At 38.5% G+C, this 27,672-nt stretch overlaps 1 protein-coding gene across 1 annotated transcript in view; it reads left to right on the top strand.

The window, feature by feature from the left end:
• The first annotated feature begins 509 nt into the window (after positions 1-509).
• LOC139130474 (uncharacterized) overlaps positions 510-27,672 on the top strand; it is a 41,601-nt gene continuing 14,438 nt past the window's right edge. Inside the window, exons 1-10 of the mRNA XM_070696254.1 lie at positions 510-1,104; positions 2,536-2,684; positions 6,976-7,156; positions 7,823-7,971; positions 8,621-8,801; positions 19,813-19,982; positions 20,299-20,452; positions 20,972-21,141; positions 21,497-21,668; positions 26,834-26,890. Of these exons, the coding sequence (XP_070552355.1) occupies positions 966-1,104; positions 2,536-2,684; positions 6,976-7,156; positions 7,823-7,971; positions 8,621-8,801; positions 19,813-19,982; positions 20,299-20,452; positions 20,972-21,141; positions 21,497-21,668; positions 26,834-26,890 (1,522 nt within the window). The 5' untranslated portion in view covers positions 510-965. The remainder of the gene's footprint in view (positions 1,105-2,535; positions 2,685-6,975; positions 7,157-7,822; positions 7,972-8,620; positions 8,802-19,812; positions 19,983-20,298; positions 20,453-20,971; positions 21,142-21,496; positions 21,669-26,833; positions 26,891-27,672) is intronic.

Genomic DNA, 27,672 nt, shown 5'->3' with positions numbered 1-27,672 from the left:
GGTTTAACCAAATCAGGGTTTCAGCACTAGACTAGTGTTAATAGGGAACAGATCTCGTTCAAGTCTTACGCTGCAATCATGTATGGAAACAACAATGTAAAACAGCCTATGTTTTAATTAAATTCTCATAAGCTAGTAAGATTTGTCGCATCTATCGTCTGTGTAATCTTCCATTCCGCAAGGTTATTTTGGGCACTTGCAGACGACCAATTTTGGTTTGTTTATATAATAATAGTTACTTACAAACAAAATAGTCCCGATGACCTATGCTCATTAAGGTAAGTTCGTGGCATAATGTTTTCCAATATCACTATAACATAAGCACTCCGGTGCAAGTAAACTGTGGTACACACATATACTAATTAATTTTTCGAAGGGGAGTGGCATAAATAGAAAATGTAATTGATGACAATTGTGTCTTCTATAAAAAATACGATTGCTGCGCATTTGTAAATCATTGAAGGGACAGAAGGAAATAATCCCACACCCACTTGGCTGAGATAGAATATTTCACATTTTATCTCAACCTATGCAGTGTGGGATTCTGTTACTCTTACTTCTATCTCTTTCTGTCTTGTCTCTTTTTTCTATCTCTGGTTCTTTCCGTCCCTGTCACTTTGCATTTATGTGTGACGTCATTCTGCCTGCCTCTGGTTGTGTGTCCCTGTTGTCTCTTTAATTATGCTTGCCTATATCGCTTTATCTGCCTGCCTGCCTGTTTGTCTGTCTGTCTCTTTGCCTCTTTGTCTCTGTCTGTCTGTCTGTCTGTCTGTCTGTCTGTCTGTCTGTCTGTCTGTCTCTCTCTCTCTCTCTCTCTCTCTCTCTCTCTCTCTCTCTCTCTCTCTCTCTCTCTCTCTCTCTCTCTCTCTCTCTCTCTCTCTCTCTCTCTCTCTCTCTCTCTCTCTCTCTCTCTCACTTACTTACAGACGCTCAGCAGTGCCCTACTATCTGTTTTCGGAAAGTCTATGAAGGCAGTTTTTACTGCTGGAGGTGAACGGAATAAATTTGAGGTTACTTTAGATGAAAATTACACACCAATTTGTCGTAAATTACTATTTCCCAATAACGAACTGCAGGATGATACGGTGGACTCAAATCACAAAGGTACAATACTCTTTTTATTTTGTGATAGTTAGAGTCGTATGCCTTCAAGGTGCTTTAGTACCGATTGGGGCGCCTGAGACAACTTTAGATTTTATCAAGTATACTATTTTTTGCCAATCATCTCGGTACCTTTACGATATACACGCTGTTTACACTTTCAAACTTTGCTAGATGAGTCAAGTGATACATTTAATAGAGAGGTTTAGTTACACGTAATTACGTGTACGTCTGACGGCGCGCGATGACGTACGCGTATCCGTGCTCACGTGTAAATGTTTGAGTTTAGTTATGCGTTCCCGATAGTTTTGCTGTTTTTTTTTCTCAGAAACATGCTAAATTCGTGTAAGTTTTAAGAAACGTTAATTTCTCTACTAGTGTAATATTTAAGCTCGTTGTATCCTCAAATTAAAGCGGCCGATTACCTTTGATTTAGTTATTTATGCGGTCCTGTAATTTGGCTAACGCCTGTTGGATGATGGACTGATAAAAAAAAATAATAACTACGTGTAGAGGTGTCGCTTGACGTTCCGAACGTCTGTTCTACACGTACGCGACGTCTGGTTGTCACTTGACAAAGACGCCACGTGTAATGAGGTCATAACAACCTTTCCGTTAGACCCTAATGATATGAATATAACCAACTCGAGCAGAGTTTCCGGACAGGTTGTATAACTATGTGTACATGTGCGCACACGTGTAATCGAGAAAGATTATAGAAGTAACGGACGACGCGCTTACCATTAACGTTTATATATGGGCGCGGGCGAGAGGAAAGCAAAAATTAAAGCCTCGCCCGTTAATTTGGCTTTCCTCTCGCCCGCGCCCATAAATAAACGTTAATGGTCAGCGCGGAGTCTGTTATTTCAATTATATTATCTACGAACCCCGAAAAACCGTCAAAATTTACGAAAATTTCCAGTGCAAACGACAACGGGCCCAGAACCTGTCAGTGACTAGTGCGCGCGCTGCAAAAATTTTGCAAATCAGGAGATTTTTTTTTGAAAAAAAGCGTGTAAACTTGGCCCACAAATGCTCCCTGATTTTATTTTGTGGTTGATTATGATCTGGGTACAAATCACAATTTTCCTTTTAGCCGTAAAGTTCACAATATTATTCATATTCTCGGGCATGAAAACAAACCATTACTGTGTAATTGTGTGCAGTCACGTGGTTCAGCTCGACCAATTAAAACACAATTGACAGGGCATGGTAATATAATGCTCTTATAATGAGAGTTTTAGAGCAAATGTATTTAATGAAGTTCATTATGACGAGTACAAAGAAGGTTAAATATAATTCATTAAAATTAATCGCAAGGCTCTAGTTACCTCCTCTTACCCGATGTAACAGTAACAAAGAATAATATAGTGTAGATTACAATTCTAGTTTGCAAAACTTGTGAAAGCGGTGTGTATCTGTTTTGCGTTTTAGAAATCGTCTTGGAATGTTCTCCTTCTGTAAGCTTCAGACATATCCGTGACGTTATCTTTAAGTTGGAAGCATCTACAGCAAAAGTACCAGAGAGCGATATGCGCTGCTTGATGTATTGTTATGCGATAGTGGAACAACATGCGGATGCGGTAGGTGATGCCAGGGTGGCTCTCAGAACTCACTGATAGTTGAATGTCCCGTAGGTGATGACATAGAGATTATTTTCAGCGTTAATGTGGAATATTCATACATGAAATTGGCTCCTTGTGTCGTTTTCTATTCAAGGCAAGTTACTCCCTGAGTTGGTATTTTGTAAATTTCGGTCTGTTAGAAACCCAAGAGAATTACCTGAAAAAAACTTTCAGAATAATGTCTTATCATTATGGCCTTTCAGAAAGCCAAGTCAAGCATATTTGCATTTGCATGTATGTCACACCGAATTGTTGTATCAAGTTTGCCTTGTTTTACTATCTGGTGTCACTCACAGTAAGTCGTATTGCACAGGAGAAAAGGGCAGGGTTCATGTCGAACAGAGTAGAGACTACTTAATCCAAGACTGACGAAACTGACTTTTTCTACATATGTGCAACAGTTTTTATGTATCGTAGTGAGTTATTAAACATCTAAAATGAAACTCCCCTGATGAAAGTATGTGAATTTCTTAATGATGATTCCACTGGTATCCATGAAAACATTCTGCGAGATGTGTGAATACAGTATTTAAAATAGTCGCAAGAAAATATATCTTATTTGAACTGTCTTTACCTTGATAAAAAATTCAGTTCGAAAAATTATGCACTAGACATGGTCTACGCGAAAATACTACGTAAAACATTTCACAGTGCATGTCACTAAGGTACCGCAGAGACGAGACGAACAAATTTTACGTATAAAACACACGATTAGCTTTGGTATCACGACACATTTCAAAGTCAACGACTCATCGATTAATTACAGTAAACAAGCATGGGCCGGCCTCTGTCCGGATTGAGAGATAAACACTTGGCTAGACTTGATCTACAATGTAACTGTTTTTTTTTACAATTTCAGCTAAGAGTTCAAGAGGTGAAGGTATTCTCAACAGAAACTAACTAAAAAGCCACACATTGTAGATAAACTGTATCTTTCAGTCTAGAAAGAGCGGTTGCTCTATGCTGGTTTCCTGTAATTAATCATCGAGTTGGTAGCCTTGAAATATGTCGTGATAGCAAAGCTAATAGTTTGTTTTGTATGTGGATTGTGTCCGTCTCATACGCTAAGTTGCGGTACATAGGTGAAACGCACTGTATTTATTTTCAGTGCTCACTCATAGAGGACATAATTCTAAAATCACTCCTTATTTTGTCATAATTTTTAACATTACGTAATACCAACATGACATTATTGAGAAATGGGTTTGACATGCCAACAGTTTGGCGTTATTCAACAAAAGGACTCTTATAAATAATTTTTGTTCGCAGTTTATACTCATACGGTAATTTTTACTATTGCAATTCTTCCATCTCAAATGTATCTACGAGAAAGTTTAAAAAGCGTCCCTATCATGTTTGATACGATGACGAATATTTATATGATTTATATGATGAAGAATATTTATAGTTATGACACTTATGAGGGCACTTTTACAGTTAGTGTCTGAACTAGCCATGTAGTATATATTCTCTGTGAACAAGCGACATGCACTTCAATAAAAGTTAAAATAATAGTTATTCTAGTGAGGGTGACGTCAGACCACGGGCATTCTGTTGTTCTTAAATGATGGTGTATAAGCGTGTAAACATGATTTCGTATTTTAGTTTCCGTTTGCCGCTGGAGAACTTACATCGTGATTTAAAAAAAATAAAAGCCTCAACAAAAATGAGGTATTATTAATACAAAAGAAACAGTCGCATTCTGCTGGTTCATCCAACTGATTCTTCTTTCTCTCACACCCGGTCATTCTGCACCGCAGCATGTACGGCAGAGTTCTTACCAGCGCGTATTTACCGCAATCATGAAGCGCGTATTCGAAGTGCGGCGGAGAATGACGATGGTGCGTTGCTGTGACTGCCGCGTACATGAGCGCGGTGGCTGGAATGGAACGTGCACAGCTATGCACGCGAGCGCCTCTGAACTGTCGTCTGCTGTCCTGGCCTCAGAAATCATGGAAATGTATACAAGGGTATGCTCATATGAACATGGAACCTGACGATGTGCGTTACAAAAAAGGGGGGACAGGGGGGACAGATACTATTACCCTCTAAAACGTCCGCAAAAGGTAAATAAATTTTTTATTTTTGCAATGTAACTCACTGACGATAGAACGTAAAATATAGAATGAAAACAAAGAAAAAAATGTGAAAATGTAACCCTTGACCTGCAAGGCTTGTTCACGTTCCGTACGACCAAAACAGACTGAGTAAAAAGAAATGCACATTTGAAAAAATCCTTCGGGTTCTATTGAAAGGCTTTCACTAAAACTGAAAAAAAAACTTAAATGTTCTTCTTTGGAATATTATATTGGAAGGTTTTTACTACGAAGAGAAATAAAAAATATGTCCTTTCTTCTGCGCATGACGAAACCACAGAACGGCATTTGCTATATTAGCGTATTTTGCGACGTTCGAACATCCAAAGTCGCTACCGGATAACGGCAATTTGTAACGCACATAGTCAGGATTAGCGATGCATTTATTCTCGGTCATATTTCGAATATCTACTACATGTCTGTCATTTTCATAACTTGATGTGTGCTACGATGCCATTTCAAATTTCATACGTCGTTTTCGCGACGGAATAAGACTCACTTCATCGGTAAATAATGTCGTCCAGGAATGGTTTGCACACCCTTATGTATATATATCATCATGTGAAACGACACAGTGCAGCGTACGTACGCGTATGCGTGCGTCGTTTCGCCGCGTCACCGCGGCGTTTAACATCGAAAGAATGCGGTCGATGTGGTCGCTTATGAAGTTCACGTAGACACAGTCCGACCTTGATCTGATGTTGTAGCTAAGTCGACATTTCAATCCGAACGGCATTCTGTTATAAATTTCTTACACAGTTATCATCAAAGTTCGTATTTACATATACGCTGCTTGGTTTATTCAGACTATCAATTCAGAACAACAGAGTGCCCGTGGTCAGACTCGGGGAAGCAAGTGTCGCTTTACTAAAAAAGCACGGTACGTCACTCATGCATCTTTAAAGTCCAACTAGCTGTAACTATTGAAATTCGTCGACATGAAAAAAGACTTGCTATTTTCTGTGGTCTTCTTTAGTTCTACAAAATTAAAGGATACTGTATTTAACTACTAAAAATTTGGACAAAGTAAAATTGAATTTTACCGTTTATTTTAATTTTCCACCACTTTTAAAACTGATAATATTGCAAAGAAAACAAAGCATATGATGTCCCAGTGGAAAACATTATGCACTATGCATTACATTGGACTACTCTATTGTGTCGGTGAAGATTCCAATTCATATATGCTTGACGTACAGTACTTTTGCTTTATTTGCAAGGGGGCGCCATTTTACGTTTGGGCACACGTTTATAATACGTCGACAAAATATAGTCTCCTCATCTCAGCACGGACTAATAGTTCAATGTCCAGTAATTGGTGACATAGAGATAATGTTCAGTGTTAAAGTGGAAATGTCAGACATCAAACAGGCGCCTTGTATCGTTTTCTATTCAAGGCAAGTTACTCCCTGAGTTGGAAATTTGTAAATTTTGGTATGTCAAAAACCCCAGAGAATTATCTGAAAAAACAACTTTTCACAATGATAGTGTCTTATTTTTATTGTCTTTCAGAATACCAAGTCAAGCAAGCTTGCATTTGCATATCAAATGTAGTCACACCGAGTTTTTTGCATAAAGTTTGCCTAATTCTAGGCCTAATTATAGTATCTGGCAATCATCTCTTGATTAGAGGGCGAGACCTTGATACGTTTATACAAAAAGTAGGATATACAATGCAATCATCGAAGTTATAGAACAAAAGCACGAACAACATCTATTCTGTGTTCCTTCACTATCTTAAATTGTTTCAGTTTCGGCAACATTTGTGTTTGATTAAATGGATAGGCCAGATACATATATTCTCAAAGTTAGACATCAATCGATGCATGACATAATGCACTGGCTCTGCATTAAAAATGTATCACCTTATAATCCTGTCATTAGCTTAATAAAATCAGAAAATAGGTTACAACTCATGATAGACAAATGGCAAGATCATTTGTCACACTAAAGTTAGAAAACGTTTTTAATGAACGACAAGGTCATCACCCACAAATGCTTCAGTCGTCACTGTGGTTGTTGCCTTAGATATTCGGCCCCGCACTTTTAGTACTTTGATAGCTTTATTATGCGGATTTCTCGCAGAATCTTTCATCGTAAGCTACATAATAGCAGCTATTTTGTAATTTCATTTCCCCCTTTCTGTGATCTAGGTACTCGAAAGCGCCATTATTACGGTGCTTGGAAGGTACGTAACCGTAATTTTCAAATCGGGCATGCAAGCAAACCAGTTTGAGATCACGCTCAACGGCCATGGGAATCCTATTTGTCACCACACAAAGAAACAAAGTCAACCAGATGAACGTACCAAAGACCAGTACTTGAACTTTGGAAGTACGTACTAGCATTGCAATGCATCTTAATTACTCTTAGTATACGCATTTCTGCATGTAACGTGATGCACGTGTTACGTCCCTTACTTGCATTACCGGCACTTAAAACATCACTACACAAACGAAATCGAAACTTTTGCCAGATTGATCTATCTTGTGATTAGATACTTAGGCTCCATGTTTTTTCCGGCAATTCGACACATATGGCCGTATCTTGAGAGTTTTATTCTACTGCTTCAAATTCAATTACGGATCATTATGACAGCATTTTTCATTAGAACCCCTGAAGCCTTTTTACTCAGAAAAGATCAGACTTTAGGCTCCACGTTTTGATATTAAGAAAAACGCCCGATAAACTGCTGAGTCTATTTACCAGTAAAATGACATCAAATATAAGTTTACGGGTCGACGGTTCAACCAAATTCGTTTATTGTGTTCTCGATGACTGGGACTGATGTCAATTGCGCAAACAACTGCAAAAAATGTCAGGAAGTGTGATACGATGGAGCCAACGCATAGAAGAGCTAAATTAGTTGAGTGATGTTTGTAGGTCAGGACAAGAAAAATGTTGCCATTGTTCCGGAGTGTGGGGATAACATAATACCTAAATCTTGGCACATACTCAACTTTCCCTACGCTCTACTGATAAATCCGACTATACTTGTAGACATCGTTGAGGATTGTCACCCTTGCATCAGTTTTGAACATATTCATGACGTTATAATGCGGTTAGAATCGTCACAGAAGAAATTGAATGACGGAGATATGCGTTGCCTGAAGTACTGCTTCACATTGGTAAAAGAAAGGGAGGAGTGGGTAAGTGTTTGATTTTCTAATGAGACAATTTTTTAGTGCAAGGCCGTCCAATGTTCTGTTCTTGATTCGGAATAATCAATATATTAACCATTCTGGAAAATGGGTACCTTGAAACTTGCAACAAAAGAGAAATGATATGGAGTCGCTATTCATGTAGAATCAACGAAAAATCGATTTGGCTATATTGAGACACCATTCGAGGTAATTATTTCCCATTAATCATTTATTCATGAGACGTATAAAGAAATGACATATTGGCATGCTGAATTCAGGACAGTTAAAACCAAATGGTGAATGAAACTTACAGTGCTTGCCATTCTAGAGCTTAAATGGTTCCTCATAGAACTAAATAAAATGGTCAAAATAAAATTCAGAAATGTTGTTTTTGTGGCGATATAAGTTCTACCATAGATATAATATGAATTGACAATATCGGTAAGAATCAGTAGTATTTGAAACAAGAACTCCAACCGCCACCCAAAACATGCAAATTTGCACGGTATTTAGTAATGTTTGTTATTTACTATTTGGAGTGCACGTTAAGGTGTCCTTAACATAGCAAAAACTAATAGCTTTCATCTTTGAGTTATTCATCCCTGACGCTTTTCAAATCCTTGACGGGTTAAATACATTCTATTAATATTACCAGGTTTTGGAAAACGCGAACATTAAGGTATACGGGATCGGCGGTACCATTACTTTCAAATGTGGCAGCGAAAAAAATGTGTTCCAGATTACTCTTAATGACCAATATGAGCCTATATGCCGTGAGACGCGAAAAAGTGGTAATGGGCAGAAAGCCATGGTGGTCCGTATGCACGAAAAGGAAGGTAGGACGCGCAACTCACTTCTTAACCGATCGATAGAATTTGAAAAGATTACTACTTCAGACATTATGAAATTTGCCAGGGATATGTTACGATGACGACTTTCTTCACCAGCGTGATATTGGGTGTTTAACAGAGAAGTGCGGTGCAATTTCCTGGTGATCAAATATTACAGAATATCATACTATAAATCATCACAAGCCAGATTGTGTTCGGTGCTATAAACCTCACCATTTTCTGTAATTCCGCCGATTTGAGGATAAACCTCTTGATCATGTGATTTAGCACACAGTTCATATTACCCCGGATAGCCCAACATAACACCTCAACATAGCAGTTACATACGACAAGTAAGAATTTTATCTGAATAGCGAAGAACAGTTTGCAAAGGCGATAGAACAACAGCTGGCATCACCCTGTATGGAAAGCCATGACTGACTTAAAGGCGGAGCCTCCCTTTAAAAGGACGCGAAGCTGTGGCGGCGTTCATCGTGTAAGTGGACACCAAACAGGCAACACGCGGGCACACGCTCCAGAAAATGCCACTTTTTAGTTTTCCCCGGCCGCAAAAACGCGGCCAAGCGGTCAGCGCGAAGTTGCTGTCGATCGAACACTGTGGTTATATTCAATGTCTAATGCGACTGGAAGACAATGGTTTAGGAAATTCGAGCGTTTGTGGTGGGAATCAGTGACCGTTGGCGATTCGAACCGACCGTCAATCAAACGCTTGTGTATAAACTCTGTTTGCAGGATTAGCAAAAGGTGACAAAAGGTTGAGATCAGTTTGTGTAATTAATGTTATAGAAATCAAACATCGTACTAGCCAAGTGTATGACTGGGAGGAGAACTCCACTAATGCGAGAACTTGGGATTGAAAAGTGCGGCTTTAAGTGTTCTAATATCATGTTGTCCTAGGCATTAGCCATATTGCCCTTGGTATTTAATATATTGTCCTAGGCATGTAATATGTTGTCCTAGGCATTCAATATATTGTCCTCGGCAGTCAATATGTTGTCCTGGGTATTTAATATATTGTCCTAGGCATTTACCATATTGTCCCGGGTATTCAATATGTTGTCCCGAGAATTAAATATATTGTCCTATACGCATTTAATATGTTGTCCTGGGCATTCAATATATCGTCCTGGGCATTCAATATGTTGTTCAAGGCATTTTATATGTTGTCCTGGGCATATAATATATTGTCCTAGGCATTCAATATGTTGTCCTCGGCATTCAATATATTGTCCTCGGCATTTTACATGTTGTCCTAGGCATTTGGTAGTTGTCCTGCGAATTCAATATATTGTCCTAGGCATTCAATATATTGCCCTGGGCATTCAATATGTTGTCCTAGGCATTCAATATGTTGTCCTGGGCATTCAATATGTTGTCCTAGGCATTTAATATGTTGTCCTGCGCATTAGATATGTTGTCCTGAAAATTCAATATATTGTCCTAGGCATTCAATATGTTGTCCAGGGCATTGAATATATTGTCCTTGGCATTCATTATGTTGTCTAGCTATTTGACATATTGTCCTAGGCATTTTAAGCTCACGTGTTTACACACCTGAGCTAGTGCCATAGCGATGTGTGTCTGTCCGTTTGTCTGTCTGTCTGTCTGTCTGTCTGTCTGTCTGTTAACATGATATCTCAAAAACGCCTCAAAGGATTCAATTCATATTTGGTAGACAGGTACCATATGCTAATTTTAAGAACTGATTAGATTTTGGTCAGTGCGGCTTGCATATTAATGAAGTTATGAAATACCATTTTAGCTCACGTGTTCACACACGTGAGCTAACGTCATAGCGATGTCTGTCTGTCTATCTGTCCGTCTGTGTGTGTCAGTGTGTGTGTGTGTGTGTGTCTGTCCGTTTGTCTGTACAGGATAACTCAAAACACCTGAACAGATTGAAGTCAGAATTTGGTAGACAGGTACCATATGCTACTTGCAAGAACTGATAGATTTTAGTTAGTGTGGCTTGCATATTTATGAAATTATGACATCATGTTTTTCATAAAATGGTTTCCCTTTGGAGACAGTAATGACAGTGTGGACATATATCAAGAAATACTGCACCAAATTTCATGAAACTTTTCACAGATGACAATCTCAGAAGATTATAATGATCTCTGAGTGTCATGTCAATTATCTGCTCAATTGCATATATAATGAACTTTTGTAATTGGTGATAAAACTCCGAAATTCCTACACCAAATTTGATGATACCTGCCAAAAATATTGATCTGATAGATATCGAATTGTACTGAGAAGCGCTGAGCTGTGTCAAGTTAATAACGAATTCACATGCATATTTTATGAAGTTTTGTAATTAGTCTTGTGATGTAAATCGTCTTATAACTCCAAAATAACTTCACCAAATTTGATGAAATCTAGTGCTGCAGATACTGATCCCACAGATATCTGGCTGTGTTGAGAAGCATTGAGCAGTGTGAAGCTAATAAATTGCTCATTTGCATATTAAATGAAGTTTCGTAATTAGTAATTAACTCGTACAGAATGGCACCAAATTTGATGAAACCTGCTATACAGATATTATACTGATAAATAAATAATTGTCGCCAGAATCACTGAGCAGTGTCAAGTTAATGAATAGCTTAAATGCATATTTTATGAAGTTTTGTATCGGCCATTTAACTCCGAAATAACAAGACCAAACTTGATAAAATATGCTGCAGATACTGGTCCGACAGATATGTTACTGTGTTGTTAAGTATTTAGGAGTGTAACGTTAATTAAGGAATCATTTGCATATTAATTAACTTTGTAATTAGTGATATAAATCTGAAATTATGGCACAAAATTGGTGAAACTGCTACAGATATTGATCTGATTAATATCTAATTGTGTTGAGAAGCATTGAGCAGTGTGAAGCTAATAAATTGCTCATTTGCATATTAAATGAAGTTTCGTAATTAGTAATTAACTCGTACAGAACTGTACGAAAGTTGTTGAAACCGGATAAATATTGTGATATAACAGATGTCTTATTGTTCTGTGAAGCGTACTGATATGCAATGAACCTATTGTAAACCACGTAGGCACATTCAGTTTACATCTGTTATATGCTAGGCATTTAATATGTTGTACTACACACTTTACACACAGTTTAGACACTGCCGCACAACACGGCACGCTTGGTATAAAATGCGAATAACAAGAACTACTATAGTCAAAGTATGGTTGAAAAAACAACCAAAAAATATTACTTGATTGTAGCAAGTTCACGAGGGCTTCCTCGTATCACCAATCGCAGGCGACTGACTGTGCATCGGGTAAATGTTGAATGAACGTGGCCGATTAGCCATAGTACAGGGACGTAGGAGCTTTTGTAGACAGAACGAGTCAAAATAAAATCAGGTAAACGCTGTATTAGTCTGGGGATTTGTAATTTCCAATACGTTCTAAGATTTCATTAATTAGTAATCACCTGTTACTAATAGGACAAGCCTGTAGGTAATTAAAAAACTGGTTGTTCAGTGTGAAAGACTTTGTGTACTGTATTATTTTTTGTACTTGGGCCTCAGCCCAAGTACATTTGTTTTCATTCCGTGGGAAAAAACTGTAAGGTATAACCATTTCTGGCTGAGACCAGGGAGGGCAAAATGTATCGGCTTCATCTTTCTTGGCATAATAAATGGCGTAATGATGTTAACTGAATGGAAGTGCTGCTCTCAGCCAGTCTTGAATAAGTGAGATGTGAATATAAATGCTTCTCTATCTGAGTTTTGGCCACAAAATCTTCTGAATATAATCAAAATGTGCATCGAAATGCAACAATTAATGCACCCTCCGTTTCCTAGGCGATGGCACGACCCTTGCTACACCCACTGGACGAGCCAAAGTGGGAGGGGTAATTTCGGTTTGGTCGAACAGGAGGGCTCGAGACCAGAATTTAACATTTAAACTTGAAACATGTTTAATCACTGACAAGATGTGGATTAGTGTTAATCAAAGAGAAAGTTTGAAAAGGAAAGGTTTTATATCCCGGACACAATGAAAAACATTACGACTGGAAACTGTACCCCCGGTTGAGAATAGTAATGCCCACAGCGATGGAGAACACTTATCCTTGAGCTGAGAAAACCAGACCATCATTTCGAAATAGAGCTGCAGATTCGAGAAGCTCGTTAAAAATAGCTAGGTACACCCCAAAGGGGTGTTTCGTGTCTTGAGGGCAAATTTCGCCTCCTTCATTTAGAAATCGTACGTTTGTTTTTCCAGGGGAACACATCATTTGACACAAAATTTGCATGAAAAGGGGTCGCCAGTAAGCACGTGGTCAAATCTGGCATAAGAAACAATATGAAATGTTGGGTAAAGCCAGTCCAAAATAAACTGATTTGAACTTTTGTGTTTTGTAATTTATACCACTGCAGTAACATGACTTTTTTTTGACAACATCACACAATGTAATACGTTTTGAAACTGAATACTCCGACGTATTCTGTGTCCCCTTTGCTAAAAAATACGGTATGCCGATTACCATGTAAGGAGATGATGACGTCAAGACAGATTTGTAGTGCGTTTGGTCTTGGATGGTGCACGAAGTTTTGTCGAGGTAGCTTGTGTATTTATTTCCTAAATGGGAGATATTAGGGTCGATCTAAAAGAAGGCCGAAAAATGTTATGATACTCTAAGCGAGCTGAACTCCAATGCGAATGGTTGGATAATTTGGAGGATGTCTAGACTGATCTCGTCTCATTAAGATTATTTGGCGGTCAGTATTGAATTTCAACTGCGTCACAAGTTTGCGTCGAACGGTCAATGAACGATATTTTAGAAATCTGGAGACATGGCACATCGCAGTTTTATTTTAGTATTTTAGTATTGTATATTTTACAAAAGATGTAAGAAGCAATGATTTTGTTGAAAATTCTGAAAAAAATATAGGAAGATTTGATCGCGAACACATTTTCACTTGGGGGTCAACTAGCCCTGCGTACGATGCTGTGTGTTCCGCTACAGCTAACCGCCCCGCTCACCACAGCCCTGCAAAGACCCGTACGTTGGGTCGGTGACTTCAAATCCATTTTGGGACTTGACGTAAAAAGCCAAATTACTGCCGAAATTCAGCGTTCTTGGGCCCAAGTCGTATCCCAGCCTACCTCAGCTACTCGATCGCTTCCAAAAATGACAGTCTTTTATTCACTTCTCGTAAATAACCGTCGATGTCGGCAACTCTCTCGCTGGCCCTGCGTACGATGCTGTGTGTTAGCTGTAGCACATAGCATCGTACGCAGGGCTAGGGGTCAACATGGGGTCGCAGCCATGTTGCCTCAAAACTTATTTCTGTCTGCACTCAAAACTCAAAAATGTCGCATATGAACCTGAAAAATCGATGTAATTTTGTCAAACTTCGGCGAAATTTCAGCCTATAGACAAAATTTCATCTAGGTAAGGTAAATTTACTGAAATTGATCGACAAATAATCCTGAGCTTGAACGTGACAGCTCGCCTTCTCCGGGAAGTCATGCATCCGGCCAGCTGCCCATATGGCCGGGTGCATGAGATTGTTTTCAAGCGACGGCGGCAGACCGTACGGGGCTCTGGATATGAACCTACCGCCGGTTGTAGCTGTAATAACTGTTGCGTTGTTTTTAATCACCACGGACGAAGTCCGAGGTCCGTGCGTCCGTTCACGCTAGTACCCAACCCATACAGATGCACGTCGATTTGTTTCACAATGCTTTCAAATTTGGCCGTGTTAGAGGACTTTTTAGTTTACACCTCCATAGACTCCCATGTATAAGGCAGTTCTCCATAGATTCGCATGTATGATGCCAAGAAAAATAAAAATTTAGTTTCTCATCGTATTCATATTGCCTAAAGGATGCAGTGACACAGTTTTTTTGTCCCCACGGATAAAGTCCAGGGGGCTTATAGATTGGCTCATATCCGTCCGTGAGTCCATCAGTGAGTCCATCGGTTCACGCAGATATCTCAAACATTTTGACAAAATATCATGTGACCTTGGTGACCTTTGACCTCAAATATACATTATTGTCCATAACTCAGTAACCACAAGTGCTAAACCTTTCATATTTGGTATGATGGGACACCTTATGACGCCACATATTGTACCCCATTAATTATGTGCATATCTAATTATGAGCGAGCCAATAGAGCAAGAGGTCTGATTTCTGGTATATAGGGATAAGTTAACAATATAATTTGTTTGACAAAACTTCACGTGACCTCAATGACCTTTGACCTCAAATACACATATTTGTCCACAACTCAGTAACCACAAGTGCTACACCCTTCATATTTGCACAGTCCCTCTATCCACCGGTCTGGAAACGCAATGTATTTCTATTGTCCTGATGCGCGTTGCGCTTCCGTTACACTGTTTATTCGCGTAAAGAGATTATAGCGACTTGGTCTAACATTAGCATAAACGATGACACCATTTTTACCTGACATGCAATGAACTAAAGGACAATGCGCATGCGTACATAGGCTGTGTTTCGTATTTACACGTGCTGGTTGCGTTTGACTGGACTACACTTGCAGTCAACACCAATGTAATCATTACGACCATGATTTCATTTCTCTTGATGACAAGACATCGATTTCAACACCATTTCAGAGGAACAGAGTGAAGAGGTCTACAGTGTTCTGATTGTATAACTTTCAGTTAAGTTAAAACGAAGTTCACATGCCCCGTCCGTGAAAACGAGTGCAAGGAGCCAGCGATTTCGAGGACATAGGACATCGAAACAAAAATGACCTTTCTTTGATGTAAATTTTCTATTCGTAGCGGCATTCGTAGCGGCATTGTTTTACAGCTACCGGGAGACCTGTGTGACACATCAAGCACATGGCTCGATAGGGCTTCATGACACGCCAGAAAAACCGCAATGGGGTTGAATCAAAACAATATTTTCACGTAAAATTCCCGCCAATGGATACGTTTGATCACAAAAATTGCGTCGTCAGTGTATTTTAATGGTGTTATACAAGTACCAAATCAAGAAAATCTACGTTAAATACCATGTAGTACGCAAGGCACAGCGATCAAAAAAGATTTCAAAGAATCGAACATCGACTCTGCGAGGGTCGCAAAAACAAAATGGCGTTCGGCCGAGTTTGGGTCATCTGCTTTTCTATCCTTCCCTTATACTTCGATTTGCAGTTATTGAATCGCTAAAATAAGTTGAAATTGCTTTCAATCAGATAAATAGGTCCCAATCGAACTTATTTGACCAGTCATCAAAACGAAAAACCATGAATATTTCGACTCTTCACACAACGCGAACACAGATCGTCAGTGGACGCCATTTTCTAAATTGCAGAGCAAAGCATTACACAATAAACTATCAGTTTGCGTCTCATCATAAACCTTTATTCAAAAACTGGGTTCGTCAGTGTAATTTTACGTATACTTTAATCACAAGTACAGACATCAGAATGAAACAGACCGTCATAATTTTGCAGTGTAGAGCGAACAAAAATTCATGTTCTCCTGACACATGAAAGACGCAATTCAATGAAAATGACCTACACGCGATAGCGAATACAAACGCCGATTTAGCGCTGAAAATCGATTGGGAATAAAAAGATCACCCACTTTCCTTATAAAGAAATATTGCTTATCGAGAATATGCTGACGTTTCAAAATAGCTGTACACTTTACGGCCGATTCAGGCTAGTTTCTTCGTCGAAGACGACACCACCGTACCCACTCTTTGAGGGGACGCTACAGCTGGTGTGACGTCATCAACAGCGAACGCCAGCGCAACGCGCATCCTACCAGCTAATCCCCTCGTTCGCACGTTTTGACAATAGCGTTTCCCGACCGTTTGGTGGAGGGACTGTGATATTTGGTATGAAAGGACACCTTATGACACCATATATTGTACCTCATTAATTATGTGCATATCTTATTTTGAGCGAGCCAATAGAGCTAGAGGTCTGATTTTTGGTATATAGGAATAACTTAGCAATACAATTATTATGACAAAATGTGACGTGACCTCAATGACCTTTGACCTCAAATATATATATTTGTCCACAACTCAGTAACCACAAGTGCTACATCCTTCATATTTGGTATGATAAGACACCTTATGACACCACATATTGTACCTCATTAATTATGCGCATATATAATTTGAGCGCGCCAATAGAGCTAGAGGTCTGATTTTTGGTATATAGGAATAATTAGCAATACAATTATTTTGACAAAATGTCACGTGACCTCGATGACCTTTGACCTCAAAAATATATATTTGTCCACAACTCAGTAACCACAAGTGCTACACCCTTCATAAATGGTATGATGGGACACCTTATGACACCACATATTGTACCTCATTAATTATGCGCATATCTAATTCTGAGCAAGCCAATAGAGCTGGATGTCCGATTTTTGGTATATAGGGATAACTATAGGGTAGAAATCTAAATATGCCCATCTAAATATTAGACATCTACCATCGAGAACAAAAGAAATTTGCTGTAATTTGAATATTTAAGGAGTTTAAGCAATTCCCGCTATAAATAAAGAACCCCTGCCTCAAACTCCACAAAAGTTGCTAGACATATTTTGCCGTTGTCATGCCATTGCTTCGTTTAATAACCAGTTAATCAAATGCCTCATTGACAGGAGGAAATTCAAGACCATATTTGAATAGTAGTATATATTGTCCTCAAAATTACTCTATCACGGCCCAAGTACTCATTGCCTTCAGCAATACTGCCTTGTTATTTTTATCTTTGAGAACCTGCCGCTAGTGTAGTAATATTCTGTTCGAGTGGGTACATTAGGAACACGGTAGGTAATATAAATAACAACTTATCAACACCCAGCTCCACTTAAACTCCGAATCTGCGTCGCTCATCACTGTAATTATAATTTTAATAAGATATCATAATAGATTGGTCAAGGCTAGGCTAGGCGCAAATAGCCATGGGTTTTGAAGTTTGGCAGGCTATGAAGTTTCTACCTCTAATTTGAGTCAGTGCCTCACTGTTTAAGTTAATTTCCTGTGGAGAATTCCGCCAAGTCGCGAATCACGTGGACCAAACACTGAATAAGAAAAAGTCATGACCTTTTCACAGGGCGAAAAAATATTATGCCAAGGACAACATATTAAATGCCTAGGACAACACATCAAATGCCTAGGACAACGCATTTAATGCCCAGGGAAATATGGTAAATGCCGAGGACAACATATTAAATATGCCCAGGAAAACATATCAAAAGCCTAGGACAAAATGTCAAATGCCTAGGACAACATGTAAAATGCCTAGGTTAATATGTAAAATGCCTAGGACAATATATGATTACCTAGGAAAACATATCAAATGCCTAAGACAACATGACGAATGCCTAAGACAACATAAAATGCCAAGGACAATATATTGAATTCCAATGACAATATACCAAATGCCTAGGACGACATGTAAAATGCCTAGGACAATATATGAATGTCCAAGAAAACATATCAAATGCCTAGGACATCATAAAATGCCAAGGACAATATATTGAATTCAAATGACAATATACCAAATGCCTAGGGCAACATGAAAAATACCTAGGACAATATATTGAATGCCAACGACAACATATTAAATGGCTAGGACAACATTTTGAATGCCTATGACAACATATTAAATGTCCATGACAATATGCTAAATGGCTTGGACAACATATTAAATGCCTAGGACAACGTATCAACAACATATAAAATGCCTAGGACAATATATTGAATTCCCAGGACAACATATCAAATACCTAGAACAACATGTAAAATGCCTAGAACAATACACTAAATGCCCAGGACAACATATTAAACGCCCAGGACAACATATTGAATGCCGAGGACAATATATTGAATGCCCAGGACAATATGGTTAATGCCTCGGACGACGTGATATTAGACCCCTTAAGTCAGTCATGGCTTTCCATAACTCTGAGTAAGCGGTGCGAGAGTTCATATGCAACCGCAAACCACGAACTTCATTATGTAATTTCTCAACAAAAAATAACACCCGTCTCCGCATTTTATAACTCTCTGTTGCATTTATATGTAGCCATCACAGAGTAATATCATAGACAGAGTGGCAACAGCTATTGTTTAAGGCGTGAAGCGGTTACGTAAGCAATCCATGTTTGCCTCGCCTCACGAAGCTCTTGGCTCTCTTTTCCGAAGAGTGCCGACCATGCACCCTTCGGTAATTTTCGGATTTTCACCAATTGTTAAGCGAAAGATGTTCGACAAAGCATGTGTTGTAGTTGTCGTGTGGTGCTGATCGGAATTGATGTGCTGGCGAAAACGCGAGTGTTTTGAGCTTCAGGAAAGTGGGTTTTACCGTTTTAAAAATTCCTCTCATATTTTCATGAATATATAATGAGTGTGTTTGAACCAAATTTGAAAGTCTTTTATCGATACTGTCTGGTTTTACTCGATGGTTTACGGTCAGTCACACCGTCTTTTACACGTGCACCAAGAAAGGACATGTTTATGAAACTGCTGGCGTGTTATGTTTTGATTGGCGTGAGGCAGTGTTTCTGGCCTGAGAGCTCACAAAGTAACTATGGTTGCTACGCTACTGGCAGTACGATGCCATCTCGTCGTATGTTTCGCATAATCTCGTGTAATTATCAACCACAAACCAAGCCTCCAAAAAGTTTAAACACCTTTGAAGCTCATTTAATATGAAAAGCCAATAGTCTACCGAGACGACCATGGAACAAAGGCATGCAAGTGTTGCCACTCTGTCTATGATATTACTCTGTGGTAGCCATGAAGGGTATTCAGGGGTACTTAATGTATCTCGCTAAAGTCACTTCTATCAGCAATATATCCAACAATTAATACGCTTTCATTTCCAGAAATCCCAATGAATACCTGGCTTTGATGTTTATTACCTGCAATTAATAGACCGGGTGACATCCACTTTCTTATTACACAAACAATCAATTGAAGTGATTTTTTTTAATTGACGTATAACATTTGACTGTATGATATTCGTTAGATTCCGCCACAAACAGCAGACCATACATAAAGCAGTGCCATCCCTATATCTCTGCCAGGAATGTCTGCGATGTTATCGAGTTACTTGAGGAATCTGCAGAAGGTCTCGATCCCGTCGACCGTATCTGTCTGAACCACTGCTTCACGGTGGTAGGCAAGTATGACACTGAGGTGAGTATGGCTTCTAATTGTTCTCATTGTATCTGTGGTAAGTGAATGGAGGTACGTAATTTTTCTCGCTCATAATGCATTCATTTCAACCTGAGAACGCTAAATTTCAGATATCTGTTTGCGACTCGGCCTTGATCAGAACTAATTTTGATTCTATGAAAATAACTGTTTAGCAAAACTGTATTTATCTGTACTCACCAATAGTATTCTTAGTCGCAGACTAGAAACTATGATGTGCACATAAAATATCTCTCTGTCTCCGTCTCTGTATGCTCTCTCTCTCTGTCTCTCTCTGTCTCTGTCTCTCTCTCTCTAGACTCTTAACAGTGCCCTTATATCTGTATTTGGAAAGTGTTTGAAAGTAGTTTTCACTGCTGGCGGCGAACGCAATAAATTTGAAGTGACACTGGATGAAAATTACACACCGATTTTCCGCAAGACGTCCATTCACAACAGACAACAGGAAGACGGTAAAGAATCGAAATAGTTTTCTAACCTTGGAGGTACTAAAACGATTAGAATGTAGTATATATATATATATATATATATATATATATATATATATATATATATATATATATATATATATATAAATATATATATATGATACATCACAAACGTGCCTTTAGTACCCGGAAGTCAACAGATATTGTTGCAATTTCCATGAAATTGTCAGTACTTTCAAACGTCCGAAGTCTGAATTTCTGATGTAAGATGTCAGTACGATTTTATTGAAAAAAATAGACATAATAGCAGATGAAATAGGAAAATGAAAATGCAGTGTTGTACTTAAGATCAGCTTGCTGACGCTCACTATCTGTAAGATTGACATAAAAGCAAATATTTGATTCATTTTGCATTGATATCAACAACCTACCAAGAATGTATGGCAGCAGATCAAGACGTTTTTCTTGTACTTGTTCGCATACCATGTATTATTAAATAAAAGAACATTAGTTTACTCCTTTGTAATTGTTTATCTAATATAGACCTCCTTTCTGCAAAGAGGCCATACATAAAACAATGCCATCCGTTCATCTCTGCAAAACATATCACTGATGTTATCACTCACTTTGACGAGTCACCAGAAAGCCTTGATCCAGTCGATCTTATCTGTCTGAGACACTGTTTTAAGGCGGTAGAAAATAACGACACTAAGGTGAGTATTGTGGCTGATGATTCTTAATCTTGTCTAATCAGGAAAGCTGGTAAAACTGATGGCAACCGTGTGTCTTTTCTGTCAAATTATATGACTTGTTCAGGTTTTTTTTAGGTATTAATAACAGTTTGAGTTTTCTAATTGATCCAACAAGTTTGTAATACAATTTCACTGTAAATATAATTCATTATTGCATTATTATGGAATGTATTGCATTGCTTAGGGTTGACATAATTATATGAAAAAGCATGTCCTATTTATGTAGTTGTTAAATATGATCTACAAAATGACACAAATGAAAGCACGTGCGCGCACACATTCCGTAATGTTCTATTGTCATCATTTAATACTACAGATCCTTAGTAGTGCTCTGCTGTCCGTTTTCGGAAAGTTTGTTAGGGTGATATTTACATCGGGAGGCGAAAAACACCAATTCGAAATAAGATTAGATGACAATTACAGACCTATCTATAAAAAGACACCAATTGAGAGTGATCGGGTTAGCAACGAGGAATCAATACATGAAGGTATGAATGGAATCAACCTCAGTTGTTGCCGCAGTCTTCTCTATACCATCATATTTGTCCTTATCATTTTCATAATACAAAGTATATATCTATATATCTATATCTATCTATCTATCTATATATCTATATATATATATATATAATATATATGACGTCATCGAAGACGAGGGTTCCACAACATAACAGCTATGTTGGGGGAAACACGAGTCTTCGATGACGTCACACGAGTGAGGAATACTGGGAGATTATATCTTTATCACATACATAGACCCGCTCATTTTTATTCCTGATAAAAATTATTTTTCCGTGCGATTTAATTTGGACTTTATTATGTCAGCGTGGCGGAGTAAGTTGTTCGGTTCCAGCTGATTCGCGTCACGGACGCGCGCTCTCAGTCAGAGTGCTGAAGTGGTATTTCCATACGGTCTTTCTCCGTCAGATATTCTCGCAAAATTTCAATGAATATAGCCGTCACGACCGATGATAGGTGAAAGGGAGATGATTAGTATCGTCAGGTGCGGCATTTATGTGAAGGTAAAGTGATACTGTCAAAGAATGCCTCGAAATTTATAGTGGCCGTGCCGTACACAGCGGCGATTTGCTTTCCCCGGTTATACTGTACAGTACTGCACGATCGAATCCGGGGATCGAATACTTTCTAACGAAATCGTCAGTTTGTCAACGCCGTTTCAAAATTATGACAAATTTTGACTTTGGGTACAACATGTGAATAAAACAGCAATTAAATTGTACATCATCTTGTTGTTGGCGATTATTTATGCAACATCAGTGCACCTGTGAAAATAAATAAATGACGTGGAGTGTGATGTAGTAAGCTTACTACGCGATAGGAAGATCGCTGGATAGATCGCGTTCTCAGCTCCTAGTGTTTATAAATGGAACCAAACAATAAACTTAACATTTAACAAAGCAGGACGGCAAAACATTTGACATTTTCCATTTTTATGTTCATTCGAGCCAGCTAGTTATCGCTTGTGTCATGCATATATCTGTGTCACTATGATGAATGCACGTCGTCTCGTACCGCGGCTCGGATCGAGGAGTGTACGACCAGACTCGCATTAGTGTACTCCCTTTTATACTCCCCTTTTATACCTCATTGATACCCCCAACTGAAATTCAACGTCAAGAAAATCCTTAGCCGATGCTAAAAGTTTCATCAGTTGCTTGACAGCATTACTTGTGGATTTTTGTATATTCGATTCCTCCCGTTCGGTGATAAATTCGTCAATTTCGGCAGATGACTCCACGATTTACATGTAGGCTACTCCTAGAAGCTAAAGAGTTTTTAATTTTAGGGGATTGAGAAACTGAGAAAGAGAAACTGTCACGATATGTGTAGATTTTTGTCACATATTTATGAATAGGCCTACCTAATTCCGCCAAAATTCTTCAGAACCTAAGCTTAGTCTCTGTTTTCATCTAGAAGCTAGGCGACAATGCTGCCGACAAAAAGTCGTTAACCTACCAGTACCACAGCAGTAGAAAAAGTTCCGACCGTATTACCCTACTTCTGACGTCAGAAGTAGGGGAATACAGAAATCCTGTACACCCTATTTCTATTGTGTGATGTCACACTGGGGGAATAACAGGGTCTATGTATGTGATATGGAAAGCCATGACTGCCTTATACGGTCTAATATCATGTTGTGCTGGGTATTCACAATATTGTGCTGGGCATTTGATATGTTGTGCTGGGCATTCAATATGTTTTGCTGGGCATTTGATATGTTGTGCTGGGCGTTCAATATGTTGTGCTGGGCATTTGATATGTTGTGCTGGGCATTCAATATGTTGTGCTGGGCATTCGATATATTGTGCTGGGCATTCAAAATGTTGTGCTGGGCATTCAATATATTGTGCTGGGCATTCGATATGCTGTGCTGGGCATTCAATATGTTGTGCGTGGCATTTGATATGTTGTGCTGGGCTTTCAATATATTGTGCTGGGCATTTGATATGTTGTGCTGAGCATTCAATATGTTGTGCTGGGCATTCGATATATTTTGCTGGACATTCAATATCTTGTGCTTGGCATTCGATATTGGGTAAGCCTAATTCACGTGCCGCGTGCCACGAGCCATGATCCGCGTGCCGCGAGCCAAAGTTCACGATGCACGATTAGCATGTTAAGCTAGAAATAGGTGCATTTTCACTGCAATTTTATTCATTTATTCATTTTCATGGATAAATCAAAATTCGGGCTTCAACGCCGCCTTCTAAATGCATGAACTTGTGACCAGCGAATGTGTGTCTACGAATTCTACATCAAGGGTATATGCAGAAAGGGACGCGAGAGAAATTATAGGGAGGGAGGGCCAGTATTTTTCAAAATCACACGCCCGTGAAATTGTAACATTAAAAATTGATCAACCAAAATTCTATACATTAGTTTTGTAGAACATAGGGGTCACACGTTTTGGTCCTGAAGGTCTATCTACTTTTGAAAACTAACTTCCCCGCAAACTTTCCCCTCCCTTTAGAAATAAACTGAGCGGTTCCTAAGCAATAAAATACCAAACCAACTTCCGCTCTCACGCAGCGTCCCCTGAAAAAATGACGCAACACACTCCAATTTCCACTGGCCTGTGCAGTTTGACCTCACTACTCTACTATTTTACACACTGCAGCACAACACGGCTCGCTGGATATAAAATGTGAAAACAAGCTTAGGAACTACCAAAGTCAAAGTATGGTGAAAACACAACAAGAAAATATTACTTGATTGGCGCAAGTTCAGGAGGGCTTTCTCGTGTCACCAATCACAGGCGACAGACTGTGCATCGGTAAATGTTGAATGAACGTGGTCGATTAGCCATAGTACAGGGTCATAGGAGCTTTGGCACACAGAATGAGTCAAAATAAAGTCATGTAAAGACTGTATTAGTCTGGGGATTTGTAATTTCCAATGCGTTCTAAAATTTCATTAATTATTAATCAACTGTTACTGATGAGACAAGCCTGTAGGTAATTAAATAAGAAACTGGTTGTTATAAAAGTGTGAAAAGAGTGTGTGTAATGTTTATTATTTTTGTCTTTGAGAACCTGCCGCTAGTGAAGCAATATTTGGAACAAGTGGTTTACATGTAGGAACGGAGTCGGTACGTGTAATATATACTACAACTTTACTGACTTTACCAATACCAAGTTCTACTTAAACGTTAAATCTGCGTCGCTCGCCACTTATTGTCATTCTACCGGACGAACAGTGTAGCCTTTGCTTTGGCTTTGCTGTTCAAGTTGTTTTCAGGTACAGTTTGTGGCTCGGCGCTTCGCGAAGCCCCTATATTTGTTGGGCTATGCTCGGCTCAATCCGATTAAAATCGTATTACGGACTTTAACTGCAGTACATCCCTCATCGAGGGTGTGACCGAAGATGAAAAAGACCGTAATAATACCTACCCACGTCTACATCAGATTTGAATCATATAATAGATTGGCCTGGGCTAGGCTAGGCGTAGGTAGGCCTTGGTTTTGAAGAGTGGCAGGCTATTAAGCCAAGGAGTACATTCTACCCTACCTCACTGTCTAAGTTAATTTCCTTCGGAGAATTCCGCCAAAGTCGAGAATCATGCCGACTAAAAAAAGTCATGACCTTTTCACATGGCGAACAAATTATGCTCGAACAACATATTACATGCCTAGGACAACATATCAAATGCCGAGCGCAACATATAAAATGCCTAGGACAATAAATTGAATGCCCAGCACAATAAATTGAATGCCCAGCACAACATATCAAATGCCCAGCACAACATATCGAATGCCCAGGACAACATATCAAATGCCCAGAACAACATATCGAATGCCCAGCACAATATATTGAATGTCCAGCACAACATATTGAATGCCCAGAACAACATATCGAATGCCCAGCACAATATATTGAATGCCCAGCACAACATATCAAATGCCCAGCACAACATATTGAATGCCCAGAACAACATATCGAATGCCAAGCACAATATATTGAATGCCCAGCACAACATATCAAATACCCAGCCCAATATATTGAATGCCAAGCACAATATATCAAATGCCCAGAACAACACATCGAATGCCCAGAACGATATATTGAATGCCCATCACAACATGATATTAGACCATATAAGGCAGTCATGGCTTTCCATGATGTGATAAATATATTAATTTCATCCCCAAAAAATATTGTTCTTAGGTATCAAAATGTGTTAACAGGAAGCGTCTTCTGCAAGTTCAAAAGACTACGATGTGAAATTAGTTTTACAAACTAGAAGTAATTTAGCCTTAAGTTGTAGCTTCTGAAACGTCCTCTGATACAATGTGATGCGTTAGCATTTTTCCCGATCCTAATATTCAATACGAATGCGTTATGGAATTGATTGACTTAGAACATACAAGCCAGGAAAAATAAGTATGTCATGATACACACTGTAAAACTGTATGGAAAGAATTTCGAGTTCGACATTTGTTTGAAATGAAACCCATTAATGACTCTCTATGACGAAACTAATCCTCCTTAATCTATTATCTTGTCTGTCACGTGAACAGAGAACATTATTTCTGTTTTCATTTCGTTGCATTTGGCTGACATAATTTGGCGGCATTCGTATACAGTTATCTTTGTTTTATTTATTTGTTTTATTGGCACCTATAAGAATAAAAAAGTATACGAAGTATAAATTACAAGAAAAAAACAGTAAACGAAAATAAAAAAAACACAAGAAAAACACCCGTTAAATTACATAAAAGCGGCAACGAAACAATAAAGTAAAGATAAAGATATAAATAAAAGCTAAATATAACATAAAATATAGACGCATAACATTATGAAACTCTTGGTATGAACAGTTAAAATATCAAGGTCAATACAAAAGTGTTAAAAAGAATGAGAGTGAATTTTACTCTGGAAATATTTGGTTTGAAAGTTGTTCTGATCAGAAACTATCATTTGTTTTTTTTCAGTAAGGTATTTGCTAAAGTTGCAAATTTCGTGAGTCAGCAAAAGTTTTTCAACGTTCCTTCAATATAGTAGTATACCGATTATGCAGTGTAATGAACCCTCAATACGTAGCTTATTATAGACTTTCCATATTCGTTTCAAAAGTCTGTGCCAAATTTTACGAATATCACATGAGCACTCATATATGCATTTGTCTTCGAAGCACCAAAGAGATCTAAATCCGTGAAGGTAAACCAAGAAAAAAAGGGAAAGAGTGAAGGTAAGGCCAAGAAGGAGAATTAATTTGTTACTCGTAATCGCTTCTTTCGAATTATTTTTCGTATTTCAACTTTGGGAGCAATTATGTGTACAAGAAATCTGATTTTAGACTTTCACCGAAAATGTTCATCCGCTATACGTGGGAGTTTATGAGGACACTATGAATATGTTTTCCCTATACAAAACAAGCTAAATCTTTGTATTTATAGACATTTGATAATCTATCTTAATGTACTACATACCAATAACCTAGCGAGAATTTAATTTTCTCGCAATCAGCTTGCGAGAACTGTGTTTTCTCGGTCAGCATCTGCGAGAAACTGAATTCTCGCAATCAGTCAGCGAGAAATTTGTTTTCTCGCTTTGCATCGCGAGAAATTGTATCCTTCTGTGTAAGCATTTCACAAAAATTTCACAATTTCTCGCAGATGCAGAGCGAGAAAACATAGTTCTCGCTGATTGATTTCGAGAATTCAGTTTCTCGCAGATGCATGCGAGAAAGCACAGTTCTCGCAGCTTGATTGCAAGAAAGTATGTTTTCTCGCTTACTTCTCGCAATACAGCGAGAAAGTGTCCATTTCTCGCAAATTTCTCGCAAATTTCTGTACTAGTGAATGGACATGTGCGCAAGAAATTGGATTTTGGAATTTCACCAAAATGTAGATTTACTATTAACGGCAGTCTTTGAGGAAACTATGAATAATTGTTTTCTAATACAAAATAGGTAAATCTGTGTATTTATGTACTCTCGATTATTCATATTAATGTACTTGATTACACTAG

The sequence above is a fragment of the Ptychodera flava genome, chromosome 4 (assembly GCF_041260155.1).
Source record: "Ptychodera flava strain L36383 chromosome 4, AS_Pfla_20210202, whole genome shotgun sequence".
In the NCBI taxonomy this organism is placed as follows: Eukaryota; Metazoa; Hemichordata; class Enteropneusta; family Ptychoderidae; genus Ptychodera; species Ptychodera flava.
The sequence above is the reverse complement of the archived record's forward strand: the minus strand, read 5'-3'. Positions and strand labels throughout refer to the sequence as shown.